The 22,245-nt window shown below is 30.2% G+C and overlaps 1 protein-coding gene across 1 annotated transcript in view; it reads left to right on the forward strand.

Annotated features, from left to right (window-relative positions):
- Positions 1-19,625, forward strand: part of LOC143245081 (sorting nexin-7-like) — a 28,034-nt gene extending 8,409 nt beyond the window's left edge. Inside the window, exons 4-12 of the mRNA XM_076490927.1 lie at positions 1,164-1,274; positions 2,049-2,210; positions 4,326-4,521; positions 10,682-10,812; positions 12,767-12,835; positions 14,557-14,643; positions 15,455-15,559; positions 17,028-17,180; positions 18,355-19,625. Of these exons, the coding sequence (XP_076347042.1) occupies positions 1,164-1,274; positions 2,049-2,210; positions 4,326-4,521; positions 10,682-10,812; positions 12,767-12,835; positions 14,557-14,643; positions 15,455-15,559; positions 17,028-17,180; positions 18,355-18,447 (1,107 nt within the window). The 3' untranslated portion in view covers positions 18,448-19,625. The remainder of the gene's footprint in view (positions 1-1,163; positions 1,275-2,048; positions 2,211-4,325; positions 4,522-10,681; positions 10,813-12,766; positions 12,836-14,556; positions 14,644-15,454; positions 15,560-17,027; positions 17,181-18,354) is intronic.
- The last annotated feature ends 2,620 nt before the right edge of the window (positions 19,626-22,245 follow it).

A 22,245-nucleotide genomic window follows, 5' to 3' on the forward strand; every position in this document is an offset into this window, starting at 1 on the left:
TGATTTGAAGTTATGAAAACCATTGAACTTTTAGTTTATGAATTTTCATCAACTTCACATACTTGATTATTTTCTGTTAATAATAACATGAGCCTACCTTACTTTACTGTAATAACATGTTATGTCCTTTTCTAAAGGTTTAGCTTTTAGTAGGTGTGTGAGAGCATTGTTCTAAATTGGATTGTACTTTGGGAACCCAATGCTGTACTAAATGCTCTGCTGTGCAAGTTTTCCAACTCCTACAAAGAATATTGAAGATTATCTTTTACAAAATGTTGTATTCATTGGTTCTACATCATTTAATAACTACATTGTGTGAATTAATCTACTGATGGTGACATTACATTATCAAAAAGTGTGGAGTTTCACAAGAACTGCATGCACTAGGTGCTAATCATGTCACCCATAAATTGTTTTAAAAAGTGTGATTGAATCTCTGTAATATTCCTAGGAAATAAAATTTAATTATTTAAAAATTGTTTGCTCTTATCACTAATAAAATTTTTTGGCTATTATCCCAATCATATCTTATTAAATATAGGTTAGGCCAAATCTACAAACTGAGTAACAAAATTAGGTATTTAAATAAATCAGTAGATTATTCAGGAAGTGAAAACTGAAATATTTAACCAGTAACATAACTTAGGGTGCATAAATATTGTTGAAAGTACTTAAAATTGGAAATAGAATTTCAAGGGCTTCAAAATTATTGAAAGTGTAATTTTGTAAAAGTACTTAAATATTATAATAGCAGAATATATCTATGTATCTAACTTTTATGTATTTTGTATAGGTGAGCACAATAAGTAAAGTTTTTCTTTTTTGTCTGCATTCATATGTTGATCAAATATAGAAATTTTATAAAATTATTGTGAAATTTAATTTTTTTGTGTAGATCTTAATTTCCAGAAATTGCTTGAAAAACATTCTGAAAGTGCTAAGGAAGTCAGTCCTTCAATTGCTGGAAATTAATCTGAACAATAAAATATGAATCATGATAATTATGGTAAAACAAGTGCCTGTTGCTTAATATAGTTCTTCTAATGAAACAGTGAAGTTTTATTTTCTCACTAGAATAATTTCTTTGTTTGCAGAAACTTAACAAAAGGTGTTATTTTGTTTTCTATTAATAATTATTTAAATTTTACATATTTCTTATACAGACAACTCGTAGCGACTTCGATGACTGTGAGTACAGTGTAAGAAGACGTTATAATGACTTTATCTGGCTCCGGGAAAAATTAGAAGAAGAATATCCAAGCTGCATCATTCCTGTGTGTATGAGCTAACATTTAATACTTAAGTCTTGAAAAAATAAGTTTTCATTTTTGTTTTGTTTGAGTACATGGTTGCATAATTACAAATCACAGTACAACCTCATCCTATTCAGTTGAGTGTTCAAAAAGCAATTTTAAGTTGCATATATTTTTCAAACTTATCTGGTTAAAAAAAAAAGGTTAAGTGTAATACTGTTCCCCTCTCCCCCCAAAAAAACAAAATAAGCCCATTGTGGCCTTTAAAAATAAAATTGCTTGAGTAACCAGTCAAGCCAGTGTATTTTTGTAAAAAAAAAACTTTTCTTGACTAAGCAGCTGTTTGTAAATGTGAGAACATTTATTTGTCTTCATGTAAATTTGAAGAAAAAGATATTAAGATATATGAAATGTTTGTCATTGATATTTTTCATTTTGAAGAAGTTTGACACAATTGTATACCCACTTAAATTTCAATTGGAATTAACTCATATTTATTTAAATATATGTCATGTCTGACAAGATTAAAAAATTATATTCATGAAATATGTGATAAATTGGATGTCATACAGAGATATTTAAAGAAGAAACATGATTTGAGATCTGATCATTTCAAAGTTTAAAAACATCAGTTTATATCAGTGAGTATGTTTAAAAATTATGTTTAAGAGTACAAAATCAAATGTTTACAACAAATTAAATTTGCTATGACATTATGTCCTAATTGAAATTTTATTGTTAATTTGTCTCAAAGATTTTTGTTTTACTTTTCTATTTGACATTTTTATGTTTTAGCCTCTGCCAGAAAAACACAGTATGCAGCGGTTTCAAAGATTTAACAGTGAGTTCCTTAAAACCCGGATGGTGGGCTTGAACAAATTTCTAAATCGTGTAGCAGATCATTCTTTGTTATCCCACAGTGAAAATTTAAAAGTTTTCTTGACATTTAAAGTTTGGGTTAGTATATTATTTAACATGTATGTTATGCAAGAGCTTTTTTAAGTAAATTAATTTCTAGAAAATTTGAAATGCAAAGATTTTTTAATCATTAAAAACTAACATAAAAAGATTCTTTTTTTCAAAAGGTTTAGAGCTTATCATTAGTCCTATAAATTGGTTGAACTTGTACTTTTGATAGATGTTATCATATCAGTTACGTTTCCTACACGTTTTTAGTCCGTACATGAGCAACAGCAGCAAAAATTTCCATGATGAAGTTTGGACAGTGATTTGTTTTGCCTTAGTTTACACTTCTTGTTGATAATTATATTGTTAGTTTTGTAACAGAATATGCAGAAAAGAGAATGAAATTTGTTTAATTCTGTTGATAATTATTAAAATTAGTTTTATAAATATGTTCTGTCTATGAAAATAGGAAAAAAATTGTTTGAGTCTTATAAATAGCATTTTCAAATTTGAATTTTTTGTTGGTCAAAAAGAAGCATGCATTTTTGAAGAACATTGTAAATTGATTAGTAATTGGCATTACATTGACATTTAAAATAATCATTAATTTTTTTAATAGAAACTTGTTTGCTTCTACAGGGTGTTTGGAAAGTCACTGTGCACTTATACATTTATTAACAGACATGTTTCAATATAGAATACAGGAGGTAAATATGAATGACAATTATAAACAATGTTAAAACTGACCCACGTTGGCATCAATACAGGGTTGGATCCTTCTTATTTTGTTTTTAAACACCGCTATCAGTTGCTGGCTCGAAATAGATTGAATGAATGCTGATTACAAAACTGCACAGGGACTTTCCGAACACCCTGTACATCTATATTTGAATACAGTATAAAAATATCAAAAAAAATGCTCATAGTTTGTTATTTTTAGTTAATATTAAACTAAATCATTTCTTAATCTTGGCTAATATCTGTTGTAACCTTTTATCTTTTTGTAAATATATGGGTCAAGACAATGATGTTATTCATTTATATGCCTGCCATATAGCTTACTGTGTGCACTAAATGTCTTCAACTTAGTACTGGAAAAGGATTTTGTAAATGTCTAAATCAAACCAAATGAATTGCTACATTCACAGTTTAGCTAAGAAATATTGCATAATTGGTGTTACAGAACAGTTACATGTAAAAATCAATGTATTTTACCATTACAACCAGTAAATTTACTTTTAAAACTTTATGTTAATTTAAAACTTGTTGTAAGTATAAAATACATATACTTAAGGCTTCATTACAAAAATGTGGATGAAAATTATATTTAAATGGGGTGACTGGGAATGTTTTGAACAAACCTACTGAAGTTTGCACGTTACAGTAAAATTGGACCCACAGATATATTAAAATTCAAAATGATGCCTACAGTGAGGTGTTTGCTGAGCTACAAAGACATTATTGTTACGCTGTTAAGTAATTATTCATTGATCTAAAACAAATTTATATCATTTCATCCATAATTCAACATTGTTTTTGTGCAGTAATATCTTGTGTGTAAGCATAAAAATTGAATTTGCTAATCGTGTGTCTTTATTTTATTTTTGCAATGTCATTAAATAAGCAAAAGTTTCCCTTTTCTTTAGAAGTAATACAAATAATAATGCATTGATTCATTGTCATCACGCATAACACTTCCACACTCAGTGTGTGTTAGTTAGTTGTTTGTCACCCAGAGTCACAGTTGTTTACAGCAAAACTGCAAAATGACTTGAATATAAACTAAATGCAGTCTTTTTTGCTTTTTATTTAATACAACTTTTAGATTCTTTTGCACATGTAAGATTACCAATTCTATAAGTTGTACTAGGTGTCAACATTTGCTCTAAGGTTTAGAATTATTGCTTTAAATGTGATATTAAAATGGCATTAACATCAAGGAACAGTTATTATTATCACCTATCAAATGAAAGACGTATTGCTAATGACGCTTAATCCAGCTTCAAACTCAAAAAGTGCTTGTAATCCATCAACGTCATTTTCATACAGTTCCTGTCTATAAATAATGTATTTTGTTTCTGTTTCAGTAACTGCTTTCCTTGATGTCTTTTTATTTAGGGTTTTGATGTAATCTCACTTAATTTTACTTGCATGTAATGTAATCAGGAATTTGCTGCACAGAAGAAGCAGAATGTTGGTCTGATGGGTAGAGTGAGTGGAACCTTCCACAGCTTGGCCACAACGTACTTGATGAAAAACCGATGTGAAGAATTTGAATCGCTGAATGAATATACACAAAAATTAAGTGAAAAACTAGGAAATTTAGAGAGAATTGGTCAGAGAATACAAAAAGAACAGTTGGGTAAGTTGTGAATGTCAATAATATTTTTTTTATACAAGCTTAACCACCATTGTGCGACTCAAAACTGAAATTGTATAATGTTGAAAATTAGCATATATTGCTTATCGTGTTTAAGAGCTGTTCTTTATTTCTGGATAAAGTACATATTATTTATCTTTGCTAATACATTTATGTAAAAGAATAGTTGTTTTAAGAACTAGGGTTAACACTAAATTAGTTTTATTCACCATTTTCCATTGGTTGCATACACATGTTACAAGAAAATGCTGTTATTAACATTACCTAAAAAGTATGATAATGGTATATTAATATTTTTAGGTTGATCACAATATGATATGATGTATGTGATCATAATAGCCAAACATAATATTTTTGTTTCACTCCATAAGGTTGTTAAATATCCAATTTTTTAAAAAACTTGCTAACATTTATAAATTATGTTTTTGTTCAAACTTAAATCCTGTTATATTTTCAAGAAGTAAGTTATTAGTTCTGATATGTTTGCTCATCTCCACACAAGAAAGTTATTTTCCTATTAAGATCACATTATCTATCTGAGAGACTTGCATGTCACCAGCCTTTCAAAATCTCCCACCTAAAATTCACATGAATGATGTAAAATTTCATTACTGCATAATGACATGCTGCAGAAAAACTATCAACCAAAAGGAGTGTGATACACTTCCTTGCAAAGAAAGCTTTATCTATGTTTGCATCTGAATTATGTCATTCTTTTCCTTGGCATGGTCTGATTCAGACGTGTTTTTCACGAGATTTTTCAAAGTATTTCACTTGTATAACTTTGTGTCTTCAATTTCTCTACAGTGTGAATTCTTCTTCACCTAATGCAAGTGACAATAATTCTCATAATGACCAATTTCAGAATTATTTGTATGTTGATGACATGAGAGTCATCATCCAGTGTGTGTGATGACATCCATGTTGTTACTTCGATCCGCTTCTCCCACACCTGCCACATTTTTCTTCCCAGGATATTGAGGCAGAAGTTTAGGAGGATGAAATGGGGTGACTTTTTCTATCATCTGGCTTTGCCTTTTGTACCCCTGTTACTTCTGAAAAATAACTTTAGTCTTCTTCAGGTTTAAAGATCTTATCACCCAGATATGTACCAACCTTTCCCTTTCACCCATTACTTATAATGCTTCCTGTATACTCATATATCCTTCCTCCTCATGATTATTTTTCTTTTTTTCTCCCTCTACAAATATTTCTGTTCATTCTATATCCTTTATCAAACAACTTTGTTCTTGCAGTATTACCCTATTTCCTTCTTGACTGCTTGATTCCTTCCTACTTGCTTACAATCACTCTCCCTTTCCTCAATTTGCAGTCCTTAGAATCTTTTACTGGGTTCCTTGATGAGACAGCAGTAAGTCTTTAGATTTACAAAGCGAGAATCATTTGCTCTCTCTTTCAAAACTTCTTTTCCTTCTTATATGTGTTCATCATCATTTCAGTGTTTATGTCATTGACTCCTCCCAGACTTTTCACCACTCATACATTATTCTCTATTCCAACTGCTCCTTTCTGTCTCAAACATTGCCTGCTATGGAAAGTGAACCCACATTTTCTGTTATGTACCTTCTCCTTATCTCCCATATCTCTGATTAATCAGACCTGGATAAACTTGTATTGTTATGTCTCCTGTACTTTTTTCATCAAAGATTCCCATCTTTCCTCTTCTTGAGACCTTTTTCTCTCAACCCTTACAATATGGATCTGCCAACTTATCCAGATTGATTATCCATCCCCAAATAAAAATAAACAGACTATTTTGAGTCTCCTTTCAACAGATTTTTGCACCTGATTCATTCTCTGGCTGCTCACTATTATTATCTACTGGAAGAGATTCTATAGGCTGACACATGGACTGCCTAACACACTTTCATTGCCCACAACCTTTACCACCTGGCTTTCTCATCTCCAGAAAAATGTAAACTTACACTGATTACAATAGACCCTGAACATTTAACAGGTGATTGTCATCATTTATGTATTTCTGCCTCACCTTTCTCTGTTTGTGGATCCCACTAGGTGGTTAGAGTTGCTTCCTAAGGTTAACTTATCTGAAATCTGCATTGGAGCAGGATAATGGAAGGCACTCGTATCATCTGCCCTAGCCCAGTCAGTGTCCATTTTGAGATGAGGTATGCTAAAAGAACACTGGAGTTCTACTTGTGGTAATACTACAATATTTTCAATAATCTGATCCAGACTGTACTAATTTTAAAGACCGTCACAGTAAAACCAGCACCAGAGTTGTGTAACTGTCCACTTCTCTAGCTAATGCTTGCTGGCTTTTCAAAAAGAAGTCTTACATTCATCCATTGCACTGTCTCGAATAAAAGACCTTACTGGTAGGTGTCCACTATGTGGATCTAGGCACATTCTCTAGTTCTCCCCTATGCAAGTGGAGCATGGGAGACCTTTTCCACTTACCAGCACCCAATTGTTAGGATTGGTTCCAAGAAGAATCCTCACATTTGGAACATCGATGCTGAAGAGTAGAATAAGTGTCTGTTTATGGTGTGAAGTGAGACAGAGGTGTTTCTGGGGTTTAGTACAGATCACCTCATTACATGTAGATACATCACAATTTCCAAATGGAATTTGGACACAAATTACTCTTTCATGCTCATATATATATATATATCTTTGTGATACATTCTGCTCCTGCAATGTCCTGAGCCCCCTGTATCTGATGCTAGCATAGATACAGATATTTCATGTCCATCTATGATCTATCAGTTACACACCCTACTTCTATAGGAAGCAACAACCTCATAGTATCTGATGGTTGAGTTGTGTTTATGTAAATATCTGTATTAATTGTACAAACTAAACAAATATATCTACATGGTGCCCCCCTTTCTGTAACTGGTGAGGGACTCATAGTTATCTGACAGTGGATACTTATCACAAGTGGTATTGTCTCACAATTATTTTTGACTCATGGAGACTGTGGGCTGAAAAGATGTGCATTTGGATGAGCCCAAAGCTCATTACACTTGTTGGCTATTGATATCTCATGTGCCTTCACTTGGAGAAACACATGCATATTTTAATTGTCCTTGCAGACCTTTTGTCTCTTCTAGCCCTGATCAGGGGCAAAGAGTATACCCTGGATGAGATCCAGTTTCCATGAGGTATTTTATTACCTTATGTGCCCCTTACTGAACGGAATGAATCAAGGTAAATTTCACATAATTTTTTCCACCATTTCAACATGGGTTTTTAGCTTTCTGTGTATGGGAGTGAAAGTGTGTCAGAGGTTAACATTTTCCTCCATTGAAAATGTATTCTATTAATCAGAGAAAAGAAAACCAGACCCCACTTGTCATACCAACCTATCACTTCTTCTCTTCAGGATTGGTTTCTAGTTCTCTCTTACATTTAATTCTATATTATCTGTAACCAAAATCTAAGATTTTCATCTACTAAATGATGTATTGTATTTTTTTCTGAAAAGAAAATTATCAGTTTCACTTTTTGGAATGAGCTTTGTTCCCACTGGAAAGATAATGTCTATCTTAAATGAATTTCTAATGGCTCTTTTTGCATAGTTAGAAAGCCAGAAAAATTGTAATAGTTAGAGGAAATTTTGTGCTTTTGGCGTGTTATTATTCTATGTTCTTTGGTGCATTATTTAATTAAATCAAAATTATTTTTTACATTATAACCATTAGTGTAAAAAGTAGGGTTAAGTGTCATTGACAGGAGACAGCAAAGGAAAAAGACATGGGTAATTCTTTATATCTTATTTTTCATGTTTATTCTTTCTTTGTTATTATAAAGTAATTAAAATGCAAAAATGTGGATTGCTTTAGGTTAAATAATTAATAATGATAATATTTCATGAGGCACACATGTGATCAGCTCATGGGTAATGTAATTCAATAGTGTAACGTGAGCTGTATGCTCTACCAAGTGATTTACAACCTATAATGACATGTATGGTAGCTAGACATGGTTCAAAAGGCATTAAAATAATAAAATAGATGTATATTATATATGTTACAAGTTTAAAGCTACTTATGATAAACAAATGTAGATTCAAGTTACAATGTGATGTCATTTCAGAAAGAAAAGAGGGTATTTTTGATTTATTGCTTTTGTGTATGTTTATGTTTATAAGATCAGTCAAATTGGCCAAACTTTTATAGAGCTAGGGTAGAGAAAATTAAAGATAAAATGTAAAGATTCACTGGAAACAAACTTTTAAAGTGAATGTATTTAAGAGGTTTTAGAGATTACACAAATGAAAGTTGAGATTTTTGAGACGATGAAAAGTATTTTTAATCTTAGCATAAAAATCATTATGCACACAAATTATTCAAAACAAATAGTATTGAAATACTTGATTTATTCACAAGAAATCTTTAGTAAAAATATTTCATTACCTTCATAAAATTTGGCTAACCTTTAGTGAACATTACAAGTCTTTTGTACACAAAAAAATCAGATATTTTAATGTTAAAGTTAGTAGTATCAAATCTATAAATACTTCAAACAAGTATAAGGAAGACATATGGTCAATCAAAGTGACTGAGCCTGTTTTGAGAAAGTTACGTAGAGAAAACATGGTTTTACCATAATAATTAAAAATTGTATAATGTATGTTGTATAAATCACACGAATAAAGCTGACTGGTTTGAGTTTTATAGAAAAAAAGAAATAAAATTTAAATATTGTCAGGTTTATACATATGTGTGGGCAGGATTCATTGTAGTAGGTGTCTGTGACTTGTTGGTGATAAATTTCAATAATAAGCAGACAGTAGACAATCCTCGTGTTTTAAAATTATATATTGAAAACACATTTTACAAGTGTACAAAAATGTTGATACATTATTGATTATCACAATTGTATCCAGAGTTTTAAATAACTGTCTCTTTTTGTTGTTGTTCTTGAAGTCCACAAAGGCAGATTTAGTTACTTTAGAACACCCTCCTGTATCTCTCATTAAAATAAAAGCTGTGAAACTCACTTTAGAAATTGCCCACTACAACCAAACTCACTTTCACTAACTTCTTTCTTGTCAGTCTGTCACAATGATATCTCGGCCATTGTAGTACCAATTGACAAACAACTAGCACAAAACAGTGTTGCTTTCTGCTGCAACAAACAAGTTTGTCATTTTAAAATTTTCGGTCATGTATATATAAAATGGGACAATATGCTATTTTGGGTATATAATTACATTTAAGGGTTGGTTGGTAGAGATTGTGATAAGTAATAAATTCAGCTTGGGTATATGAGAACCCCATGTTTGGTATTGGTGCTGTACGAAAATTGAAATTCCCAATACATTTGCTTGGTTGTCAAGGGTACATATTCATGCAACATCACCAAATTTTGTACAGTTAGAACGATAGGCTGCAACTGTGGCAAGTTTTAGGTGCAGCTCTTTTCAATTTTGAAAATTCCCAATTTAAAACATTCCTTCAACTCAGCAGGCTAACAAAGGCAAAACCGAGAAGACAGTCTAAAGAGAAGACCTCAGAATTCATTGCCTTTACCATTACAATTAATAATTTACAGGTTCATACAGTTGACCAAGTAGGAATATGTCTTTGTAAATCAGTTGTTTTTGCATGTCTCAAGCTATAAGAAGTCCAAATGCTAATAAAGTGATACTTAAAGGAGATTATCATGTAAACACACCCTAATGTTTAAATGAAACACTACAAAAAGATAGTCACTCTCCATACATATATTGTTACTAGATTATAATTAATTTTAGAAAACACATTCATATAACATTTATTTAGGTATAATTATGAAAAGAAAAATTAATCATTGTTTCTCATCATATGACAGGTGTTCAGCTTGTCTGTAATAAATATTATATTTTTAGGCTATGTAATAACAGTAATAGACTGTGTGTTTTAAGTATTTCACAGTTTTAGAAGGGATTCATTTCATAACATTCAATATAGTATTTTAAAGTTGTGTTTGAGCAGTTAAAATTGGTCATTTTGACAAATTATTAGTAAAGATGAAAACCTGCAATGATAAGTGTTATTGAAGCACAAAGAACCATTAACAAGTTGTTTAACATTTTGTTTAGTGAATACTCTTTTAAAGCTGATTAACATAAAGGGCATCAATAATAACAAAGTACATTACTTCACTGTAGAATACAATAGTGAACTCCATGAATTTCATCCTATTTTTACCCTATGGTCAAACTCTGAACATCAACTTAGTGGGGCACTGGATACTATAGCTACTGCAATCGAAGAATCTGCCAAAGCTCAGAAAGTAGTAGTAAGTACAATGTATTTCTGAAGTACATGAAGATATATTGTTTTCAGTGGAGATTTGCGAGATAAATTCTATTATGATTAAGGGTGTGTTTATTGTTCATTTGCTATTTTTTTCTGTCATTTAATTTGTCAAGACTTTATAGTTCCATTAAAACACTAACTCACCTTCCAGCTAATCATTTTTATTTTGAATAAATGTGTGTGTGTGTGTGTGTATGAGGAAACCAACACCAGCTTCCCTAGCAGTGGTATACAGATAGTATTAACGTAGCAGAATAGTATGTATATTTATGATCCCATGAGGCTGAACTCTGCCAGAAGATTCCTTAAGAGAGAAAATTATGAGACAGTTAATGAATCATTGTTGCTTGTCACTCAGTACTGCTATTGATATTAAAAGATGTTTTTGGAATATTTTTTCTTTCTGATTTTTTTTTCTTGATTCTATAATTTAAGTAATGTTGATATTTATGATATATTGTTGATTAATGTTGATGTGAAGTCCTGGCCAACCAGTTTATTCACTGTGTATTGGGAAATGTTTAATTTATTTCTAAATGTTGTTATTTTCAAAGAAATTGTTTTTTTTGTTAAACCATGACTGTAGCTGTGTGTTCGTTTCACATCATCATGTTGGTACCTGTAATGGGTGAACTGAATCGACTTTTCCAGTAGTTATTGTTAATACTAAGACTAATTATTTTAGCCTGTATTGATCATGGGAAGTTAAAAAATCAAGTCGAAAGATCTGATCATTATTGAAACATTGTGTCTTGAATAATAACGTTCTGTATAACATAGAAAGGTTTGCCAACAATGGTGAATTCAGACCAGTTATTCACAAACATCGAGACTGAAGATATTAACTGAATTGCATGATCATCCTATGTCAGTCTAGGTATCCAAAAAACAGTTGGCAAAGTGTCTAGATATGGTTATTGGCTTGGTAAGAGAAAGAACATCAAAACCTGTCTTGTCATGCCATGTTTGTCAAACCATTAAATTTGATTAGAAGCATAATTATTTGATGAATGGCTAGCAATGTTACAAGATGTCGTACTGAAGACAAGATCCAACTTTGAAAAGGCTCGGAAAATTACCGCTTTTTTGAAATAAAATATGAACTGAAAAACAAATATTAAGCAGTAGACCTATGGAAAACTGGTGCAATAATGGTAAAAATGGGGATTCTATTTTATTTGTATTTCACCATGACTGAATATATTAAATATTTGATTATTTATTCTGTTAAAAAACTTTTTACCATTTTTATGTGCAGATCTTTAATAAGTACAAGTTACACAGTATTTTATTATGCTGTCAATTAGGTAACCTTCATTTTTACACATCATTGTGAATAAAATAACTTCCCAAGTAAAGACTAGACACAAAAGTAAATCTAAAAGTCCACAAGTGATAAAGGAGAGGGTATAAAGTCAGAAGTATTTCAAGAAAGGTATTGTTGCCTTAATACTTGTAGAATACTATTCAGAGGGTGTCTAAATAATAAACATTAGAGATAAAAAAGACATAAGGATAATCACAATGTCCTTGGGAATGTGAGTGATACAAGAGTAATGGTAATTTTCACACAAAATAGGAGTGGGTTAAGAAAAAATTGCTCTACAAAACTGATAAACTTGGAGAAAGTAAACATGACAAGTCACATGAATAAGAAATAAGAGTAACTTTATTTCAATTGTTAGGAAAATAAATGTTAGTTTACTATCTACAGCTGGCCAGTGGATAAAAGATCAATATTACTTCTAAAAGAAGAATAGGCTAATTTGTGGTGCCCGTAATAAACAGTTTGTAGTGTAACATGTACACGTGTTCTTAAACCATAAGAATTGAATGTTGCACCCAATCTTAATATATTGACTGCAAGTTATTGTGTAATTATTGTTTCACGTGATTGTTTATTTTGCTTCCCCCTCTTCCCTTCCCACCATAAGACAGATGCTTACGATCTGGAATTTGCTCAGCCTCTTCATGAAAACATACTATATACGGAAGCTGTAAAAGTGAGTACAGTAAAATATCTTTCAAATAAGCTTAATGAACTAATATTACAGTGTAACACAAAACACAATTTATTGTTCATTAACTATGGATGTTTCTTTTTAGTAGCTTGAAGTAATAGTACTTTTCATTATTCACAAGTATTTTGTCTCAGCTATATTTTTTATCAAATGTTTTCTTCATATTTTAAGTAAAGTGTGTAATCATTAACTAGTGCAAAAAGTTTATTAAAATACCCATGATTATAAAACAAGCAGTAATAGAACTGAGTGGTAAAGTATTTCTAATAAAACTGAAACTTATTGTTATCAGAAATTATATTAATAAAAACCTATTTTATAAAGATAAAATGAATTAGTGCTAATAATATTATCTGTTTATAATAGTCGCCATATTTTGATATGAAACACCTCACACAAACTACACATTTCAGTCTTAAGGGAGCCAGTGGTTTAGGCTTTAAACCAGAAAGCTGTCTTGTTTTTACTAGTTTAAATTCAGTGCAGGTGTTTCACATTAGTGTCCACTCAGTAAATAGAATTTTGACTTAATCTTTGCACACTGCTACTCTTTTATATCTTCTTTTACAACAGTGATTATCTTCACTTGACATTATAATTTGGGAAGTTATTCTTTGCTTTATCATCTGGCTTTTCTACTGTTTATTCAGAAACTATCAAACTTTTCAGTGCATCACATGTTTCATTAACATCCTATTTTTACAATTTTTGACTTGTACAAAGATGATGGCTAGTGTTGGAAAAAGTTAAAAGGATATAATATATTTGTATAATTCATGTTCACAATGTTTCTAATATCATGAAACAAAACACCACAACTACGGTATATTGGATACATCCTTCTTGAAAATTGTATTTTAATGATAGTTTTTACATTATAGCAGGAGCTAGTTATAGACCTGGTTTATTTTCATTAGTATTTGCTTTTTTGGTAATGGCTTTTCTGTGTAACTGTAACTCAGAAGTAATTTCATTTTATGCAATTTGACTATTTGAAATGACAACAATTATTTCATTTATAAAAAGTTCATCCTATATGAATGAGGTGTCATAAATTAAAGTTTTTCCATCTACTTACAAAAAATGTAATTGTCTATCACTTGGTAAACTAAGCTAATTTTTATGATGATGATTTTTAAAAACATTAAAAAACAATGGATCTTTATCCTCCATAATTACACCCATATCCAGGGTGAAATTTTCTAATTGTGAGCTGTATCAAAGGTATTTGTAAAATTTGTTTTCAGTTATTCTGTTGAAAGGTGCAGTCTTTTATTGGGTGAAGTCAATAATGTTTTAAGATGTGATACAAAAGTCCAAATAAGATGAAAGATAATTTCTTATAAATGTTCGATTATATTGTTAATGTTCAGGTGTAACTATTGTTCCTTCAACAAACTTGATAAAAGAAGTTCCTCAAAAATCAGACTATTAGTTTACAAACTGAGAAAACTGTTTTTTATTAAAATTTAAACACAAAATTCAAACAAAATTTCCTCAGTTTTGTTAATATTTATCTTTGTATTCATTGAAACTCGTGGTGAATAACAGTTGTTTTTTGAAAAGTTAATATTTTAATTTTACCAGGTAATAAATATTGGTAGTTTATTACTTTGGTCAACATTTTTCTCTAATGTAAGATTTTTCCCTATCGCTTTTTCTAGATAAATTATTTCATATTATTCGATAAAAACGTTTTTCAGGAGGCTCTAAAACGACGAGATGCCCTGCAGATAGAATATGAGTTGACCCTGGAGGATCTGCAGAAAAGGAGACAGGAAAGAGAGCAAGTAAATACAAGCAGTACAATCACTGTTAATGTAGTTTATAGTGTGTTTCTAGTGTTTGGATAGGTATTGAGTTTGGGTTATTGCTTACGAAAATAAACAATCATCCGAAAGAGGTAGGAAACCCTGACTTAATTTTCAGTATTTTTTATTTATTAGTAACTTCTGTAAAACTTTAGGAAGTGTAACAAGGACACTAAAAACACTTTTAAAAATGTATAAAAGTTGTTTTTTAACTTCCACTCGGTGTTTATAAAAATAAAATTTAGAGTAAAATAAACTTATGATAAATGTATAATCTGCCGAATTTGCACATTTAGTTAATAAAACTTTCGAGCACCTTCAATTAAGCTTTCAACCCATCTTACTGTCATGATTTATTATGAAAGATAAAATTTGAATACCACTGTGTACGGAAGTTCAAAACAAGAATTTGAACGGGTAAAAAGTCAGTAAAAGCCTTCTGGCACTGTAAAAATAGGCATAAGTACGCGAGTAAGGTCATTTTGTTTTGCTTCATAATTCTTGCTGAAATTTCTGTTGACTATGTGATGGTTCCTGTTCTTACACATTTCTCCTGTGTTAGAAGTGTTTGATGATATGTATTATGCACAAGTTTTAAACAATGCTGTGATTATGAGTAGAAACATTTACTCTATTTTAGTATGATTTATAATATGGTATATTATATTCACAGCTTGCATAACATTACTACATTTGAAACTGTACAATTAGGTCTTTACAGTAAACTGAAATTACAGGGTGTTTTGCTGTATGGTATGCACAGTACTGAATTTTCTTAACAACATTGTAGTTACTTACGGGGCCACAAGGCTACAGTATTGGAGCGCTGTGGGGGAAAACTTCTGAAGAAATAAAAGCAGAAAAAGAACAGAAATTAAACAGAGTTATTGAAGAGGTCAGTTAGTTGTTACTTTTAATACTATTCTATTATAAAAACAATTACAGATGCTTTCTATTTTTTTACTATATACATAGAGTTACAACAGTGACAGCTGTATGGTGGTTTTATGTAAGTTAGTACAAGAATTTGAACATCTTACTTTGAATTTTTAATATTCTTCATCTATATATAAAAATCTGAATGTATAAGCTTGATGGTATTCAACATTTAACAGTTGAATCATCACATTGTAGTTGCACATCAAACAAAAACTACCAAGACTTACAGACCACAGTTTATAAAAAGGCCTAACAAAAGGATAATGGATGTTTTAAAAACGTTTCTGGAAGACTAATTTTTTTGTGTTTGGTTTACATAAAATTACTTGTAATTTTCAACACTTTTATAAAATAATTTCCAAAGACATTTTGATACTTGAAAAAAACCCAAAAAACCCATTCATCTATGCTTCTTCTAAGTGTGGTCTATAAGTCTTGGTAGTTTTAGGATGTTTTCTAACATTAATTATAAATCAGACTTTTATAAATAACATTTTAAAATATCTTTTACTTTTTGTATTCAACTTAAACTGGTGATTTCTGTCTCAGAGCAAAAGACTTTACGAATGCCAGAATACAACAGGAATGGTACTTGTAAGTGATTGTGAATGTAAAAACTTAGAAGTGACATGCTAGAATCATGTGTTTGAAATATAATCAGTCTTCTCGTGTAATATTTCATATCACATTATTTGAGCAAACACTAAGAAGTTGGAGAACTGTGTGTGTGTCTGTGTGGAGAAACAATTATTGTAAGATTAATTAAATGTTATAACATTTTCTTTACAAATTTGAATTCAGTGGAAAGGTTTAACTTTTAAGAAATTATATGTTACTATCTAGGTAATATCCTAAATCTAACATACAAACCTAAGTTTGCTCCTGTTTCTTTACATGTTTCCATCATCTATTATTTGTGTATTTCCACATTTCTTAATAAATAAGCACCAAATGTGATAATAGTGATATAGGATGACATGAGGAAGGTCATGAATGGGTTGGGGGTTTTGAACCCCCATCTTCTAAATAAATTAACATCAATATGAGCATGTGCGTCCATTCCTCTTATGTTTCCATATTTCTCTTACCGTTCAGCACCCAACTTGGCTCAGTAATACAGGATGACATAGGGAAGGTCATTAGAAGAGTAGGTTGGTGGATGGACCCCCAGATAATTTCATATTGATAGAATTCTTGAAAACAGTATGTCTTTGTTTCAGTATTGGTACTTTTGTTAATTGTTATTGCTCTTTAAATGTTTATTATGTCAAGAAAAACAGAAATACAATTTCTTATTCCTTGTTGCAAGCAAGTGTCTATTTCATCCAGCCAATGGACAGGTACTCCAGATAGTATATAATAATTTATCCTTAAATAGCTCTGTTAATAATTAAATGATGTTTTTATTTCTTAATTGATGGTAGCTTGTCAGACAAGTAGATGAAAATAACCATCGTCACCAGAAAGCCAATAATGAACTCCAGAGAGAAATAGAGAGCTGGCAGGATGCAAAAAGACAAGAGTTAAAACAGTTGTTTGTTGGAATGGCTAATCGGCAAGTCCAGTACTATGAGAAGGTAGGAACATCATGAAAAGCAGAAGTTGTGAATAATAAGAGGTTTAAAGAGTATTTTTTATGTTGTATCGTTATGAAAGTTTTAATTTTCCAATTCAACATTGTATTCTTGAAAATATGAAATGTTTGAATATTATATAGAGCATAAAGATGTTTTACTGTCTGTGTAATTCACTGTGGGTATCTAGTACAGAATTTTGTAGGTGAACAAAGAAAGTGTTATTCTGTCCGGAAAATTAAATTTGTACAACTTACAAAAAGAACATCCCAGCTATAATTCTTGATGATAAGAAACCCACTTGAAATAAAAATGTATCTCAGAATGGCTCAGATACATCCCAGCTATAAATGTATCTGCTATCTGAAGGGTATATCAAGAGGATATCAAGGGTATATTTTATTGAAAATGTTGTGTTTTACCTTTTAAAAGTTGCATATTCAAAAAGAAGATACTTCTTATCACATTGGTTTTCATTTAGTTGATAATAGTATTTAGAATTTAGAGAATTTAAATATTACAAGTGAAGCCTGAAAATAATTTAGAGGATGAGCTGAATTAAAACACAAGTGGAAAAGGTTCAAACTTTTTTCATTGAATTTAGGATTTGTAATGAATCTCCTTATTTTCTTTTAGTAGTCAAAGATGTGTCAAAATAAATTCATCATTACACACAGTGTAATTTACTCCTGACTTGTACATGCTTTGAGCCTATTGATGAAATATTTGAATACAATATCTTACCACGTACTAGCTTTTCTTGAATTTGTGCTGCCCTCTATATTAACTGTTTAATGTACAATTATAGCAATATCACATGAGGTCAGGAAAGAGTCTTAAGGTTTGTGGCAAGCAAAAAGTTGTGCATATAGAGGGCAGCACAAAATCAAGTAATGCTAATATGTGAGAAGAGATTGACAAAGGCTCATTCAATATAACTGTTATTTTACTAAAACGTAAACTGCTTTTCTCAGTAGTGTATTTAGTGTATATTTTTTTTTCATTTTTTTACTTACCTATATAAAGGAAAGGTTTATGAGGCCTAAGTAAGATTACTAAACAGTGTAAATTAATATTTGAATTAATTAAAATATTTTTACTTAATTTAACAGTAGTAGTAGTAGTAAAAAATGATAGTATAGTAACCTACCTGTATTAATCTAACTTTTTTCCTTAGTGCTTAGGTGCCTGGGAAGCTACTATTCCCAGCATTAAGAACATAACTACATCTCACAGTTCCGGTAATGAAAGTCCAGAAAATCCTTTGTAACATGCAGGGTGCATACTGCTAACAAAAATCTCCAGTTAAAATAGAATTACATGTTTGGTATTGTCCAAAGAAAAACTTGCATATGTGTTGTGAATCAGGAAGCTTTTTCCAGTACCTAATGAATACATTACACAAAAGGGTGCATGATAGTGAAGTATGCAGTGAAAATGAATAAAACAGTGATGTAACTTCACAATTATTATTAAGCTATCAATAAGAAAACAAAATCTTTGTTTAAAACATTTACTATTTTATTTCCTAGTAATTTTTCTTAGTTGTGCATAATTTACTGATTTAAAAAAATTATACTTGATAAAGTTTTCATTGTTTCGTCCTTTTTTGTGGGTAGTTGGAACATTTGTCTGCTAGTGATTAAACTAAAATACATTCCAAGAAACAACCAAGTCTTCTCAAAGTGTAAATCCTTGGGTTACCTTTGAATTATAATTTTAGAATTTGGACAAATATTATAGATTGAAGTTAGATCAGTATCACCAGAAATTAAGAACAATTACACAATATTTTAGTGATGTCTCCACTCCTCCATCAGGAGTTTTATAGTTTCAGCTAACCAAACAAAAAACTGTAATCATTGCAAGCATTGTAATCATTGTTCTACCATTTGTAATTTATCTGCTCTGAAACTCTATTATATTAGTTTCATAATTTTAAGCTTTTGATATTACAGATATTCAATCATTTGCACTATATAATTGAAAAATACTTGGTTCATTTTATTAGAAATTACTCTAAGTGAATGAACATTGAGTTTGTAGCAATTCATAAATGTTTTTCACAAGGAAACTCTCTTTTAATATAATTTTTTATACTACTTACCAAGAAAAACTTGATGAAAATTCACTGCTGCTTGTAGTTTGTGATTAAAATATAATTTTTAGATGCTTTTCTGAAAAGTATTTACCTTAGTAATTATTAACAGATTAAAGGTTAAATTTGCCATAAATATCCTGATAAGTTGTTGTTTTACTGTTGAAATATTTCAAAAACTTGTATTCAGACAAATCTTAAAGTTAGAAGAACATGTTAAATCAGCTACTATCAAATTCCACGTTCATAAATAATGAGTTACGTTTACTTGTATTAAGTTTGTTTAGTTATGTATATTACTGTTATATATTGATTGGGAAAATAAAAGGAAGCCTGGATGTTAATGCTCTCACTTAGCGTTTAGTGTTTTTAACAAAATAAAGTGATAGAGATTATAAATGAGAATGCTTTAAAATTCTTGGTGGCTTAATGGAATGGTATATGTTGATATTAGTAAATCCCAATTGTGACCCCTTTAGTCATTTTACAGGAACTAAAATATAGGGTGAAAATCACATTTAGTAGTCTAATGAAAATATTCAAACTAATTGTATACATGGTTAAGTTTTTTTCAGTAGTGGCCTACTGTTAGTTTTTCAAATGAAGATATTAACTATGCTTTTAAACAGGTTGGCATGTTACGTCGTAACTTAAAATGAAAATAAATCGCAAGCATGAACAGTGTTGCAAACAGTATCATAATGTAGGATCATTCCATGTCAAATCATCCAGGGGGCTGCAGGTGACCCCCACACAATACCTTAAAAAAAATCACATGCTCATCTACACATATAATGAAAAATTCCCAAAGATTAGATCAATATCTCTAATAGTTTCTGGTTTACAGCCCTGTAAAATTTAGTTAATTTTTTTTTTTATTTTCAGCAAATTCATTTTTGGGGAGCTCTGGCTGCTTAAAGCTGCAAGAGTAATGGTGGTACAAGGCTGAAATTTTTTAATTCAAAAATGGTCTCAAACCAAGTTTATCTCTCTTAGGATTTTCTTAGTGAGGCTGTAAAATCACCTGAAAACCCAAAATCGTAAAAATTATTGGTTTATTTAATAAGCTCTAAGACTTAATATCATACAAAGCTGATTTTTTTTTCTAATTTCCTATCACAAATCAGTTAATAAATCAGCAATTGTTGTAATTAAGTCTGTTAGATCTCCTGTAAAAGATTTAGCTGCATGCAACATTTTATGGTTTAGCTAAAAATAGCCCTATTTCAGGCCACAGTTTGACCATGTCACCAGTTATTCAGCCTTTTCAGATTTTTGCCATATATTCTTACATCTCTAAATATGATCTACAAAAATAAATCAGGATGGTGTTCAACCTACTTTTTGAATTATAATTTTTTAAGGTATCCTCTGACCATACGTTATTTGTAAAAAATTCAGCTTAGGTGTGTTACTGTGTGCAAATATGTCCATACAATTTTGAAAAATACCTGTCAGAATTTTATGAAACCCACTGAAATATTCTAACCAGCCCTTTCACAATGTTAAATAATGAAGTTGTAAGAAACAAGAAAGAATTCATTTCTGAACAAGTTTATTGGCATAACAAGTTAAGAAAGAATTCATTTCTGAACAAGTTTATTGGCATAACAAGTTAGATCACATGGCAATGCAAATATATTGTGTATGCATTACAGTTATGCAGATATGGCTGAGTTTGAGATTCATAATATAATAAATATAAAAATATACTCTTCTGCAACATTTTTAAGAAATTATTACAAATTAAATTTTAACACTAAAGCTGTGCATGTTTTATGCTGAGAAAATTAAGACTTTTAAAATGACAATGATTTTTTAATGATTCAGCTACATCCTTTTTAATTAAAAAATTTTACTCAATATTTTAGGTCAAGAATCTCCAGAACTGTTTGATTTTATGGTAAAGTGTACAAATTTTCAACAGCAGCTTTATCATAATTTCAATATGTTTAATACTTTTGTAACCTTAATGATGTTGAGCAAGAAAATATATGAAATAGGACTACTAATTTTTTTCTTTTTAACATCCTTTTTTTTTAAAAAATTAACACAAAATTAAGCTGAGTACCTGTAGTGTAGCATAATGGTACTTAATATAATGAAAATTATAAATTATGGATATGTTTATAATACTTCATAAACATTTAAAATCAAAATAATTAAAATGTTAACAGACCTCTAACTTAACACCTTCCTAAGGGCCCTATTAACAAATAGTAAAGACCAAAATGATACTTTATGTATTAACTTGGAATTTATAATTTTATTACTTTGTATTTATGGATGAACTAAACCCATATCAAACTTTTCTGTTGATGTAATGCATTTATGTACATAATTCATGAAACAGTTATGGAAGCTGTTTCCATGGCAATTCTTTCAGTGTTTATTTCATAGGTAGCATCTAATCTTATGGATAATGTGTATAATATAACTGTCCTGTAAAGTTATAGACAACTGTAGAGTTGTCAGTCATTTGTATTTTAATGTGTGATTAAAGATTAATATATTTGACCAAGTTCGACATAATTTGTTAAAACTTCTGAATTTAAGACTGTTGTTAAATGAAAAGCAAATAACATTAACTTACCACTAATAACAGTTAATGTTAAGTAATTCTGAATCATTAAACTTGAAAATTTAACTGTGCAGTGTTGCAACTTTAAAATATGGTTTTAATTGAATGAAATAGTTCAGAAGTTTGTCTACTAACTGTTACCTAAAGCTTTGTAACAGTGGTTGATTTAACTGAAAAACATCACACAAGCAGCTTGTGGACCAGATACATTTATAACCCATTGTATTTTGCTTCCAAGAAAGTATATACTACTACTTAATTTTTAAAAATGTCATTTAAATGTTACTTTGACAACTCAGTTTTACCTCATGCACATAATATTTAAGTAATAATTACACATTAAATGTTGTGTAATTGGATACCATCCATGAGCTTTATTTTGTGAAGAT

The sequence above is a fragment of the Tachypleus tridentatus genome, chromosome 2 (assembly GCF_004210375.1).
Source record: "Tachypleus tridentatus isolate NWPU-2018 chromosome 2, ASM421037v1, whole genome shotgun sequence".
Taxonomy (NCBI): Eukaryota; Metazoa; Arthropoda; class Merostomata; order Xiphosura; family Limulidae; genus Tachypleus; species Tachypleus tridentatus.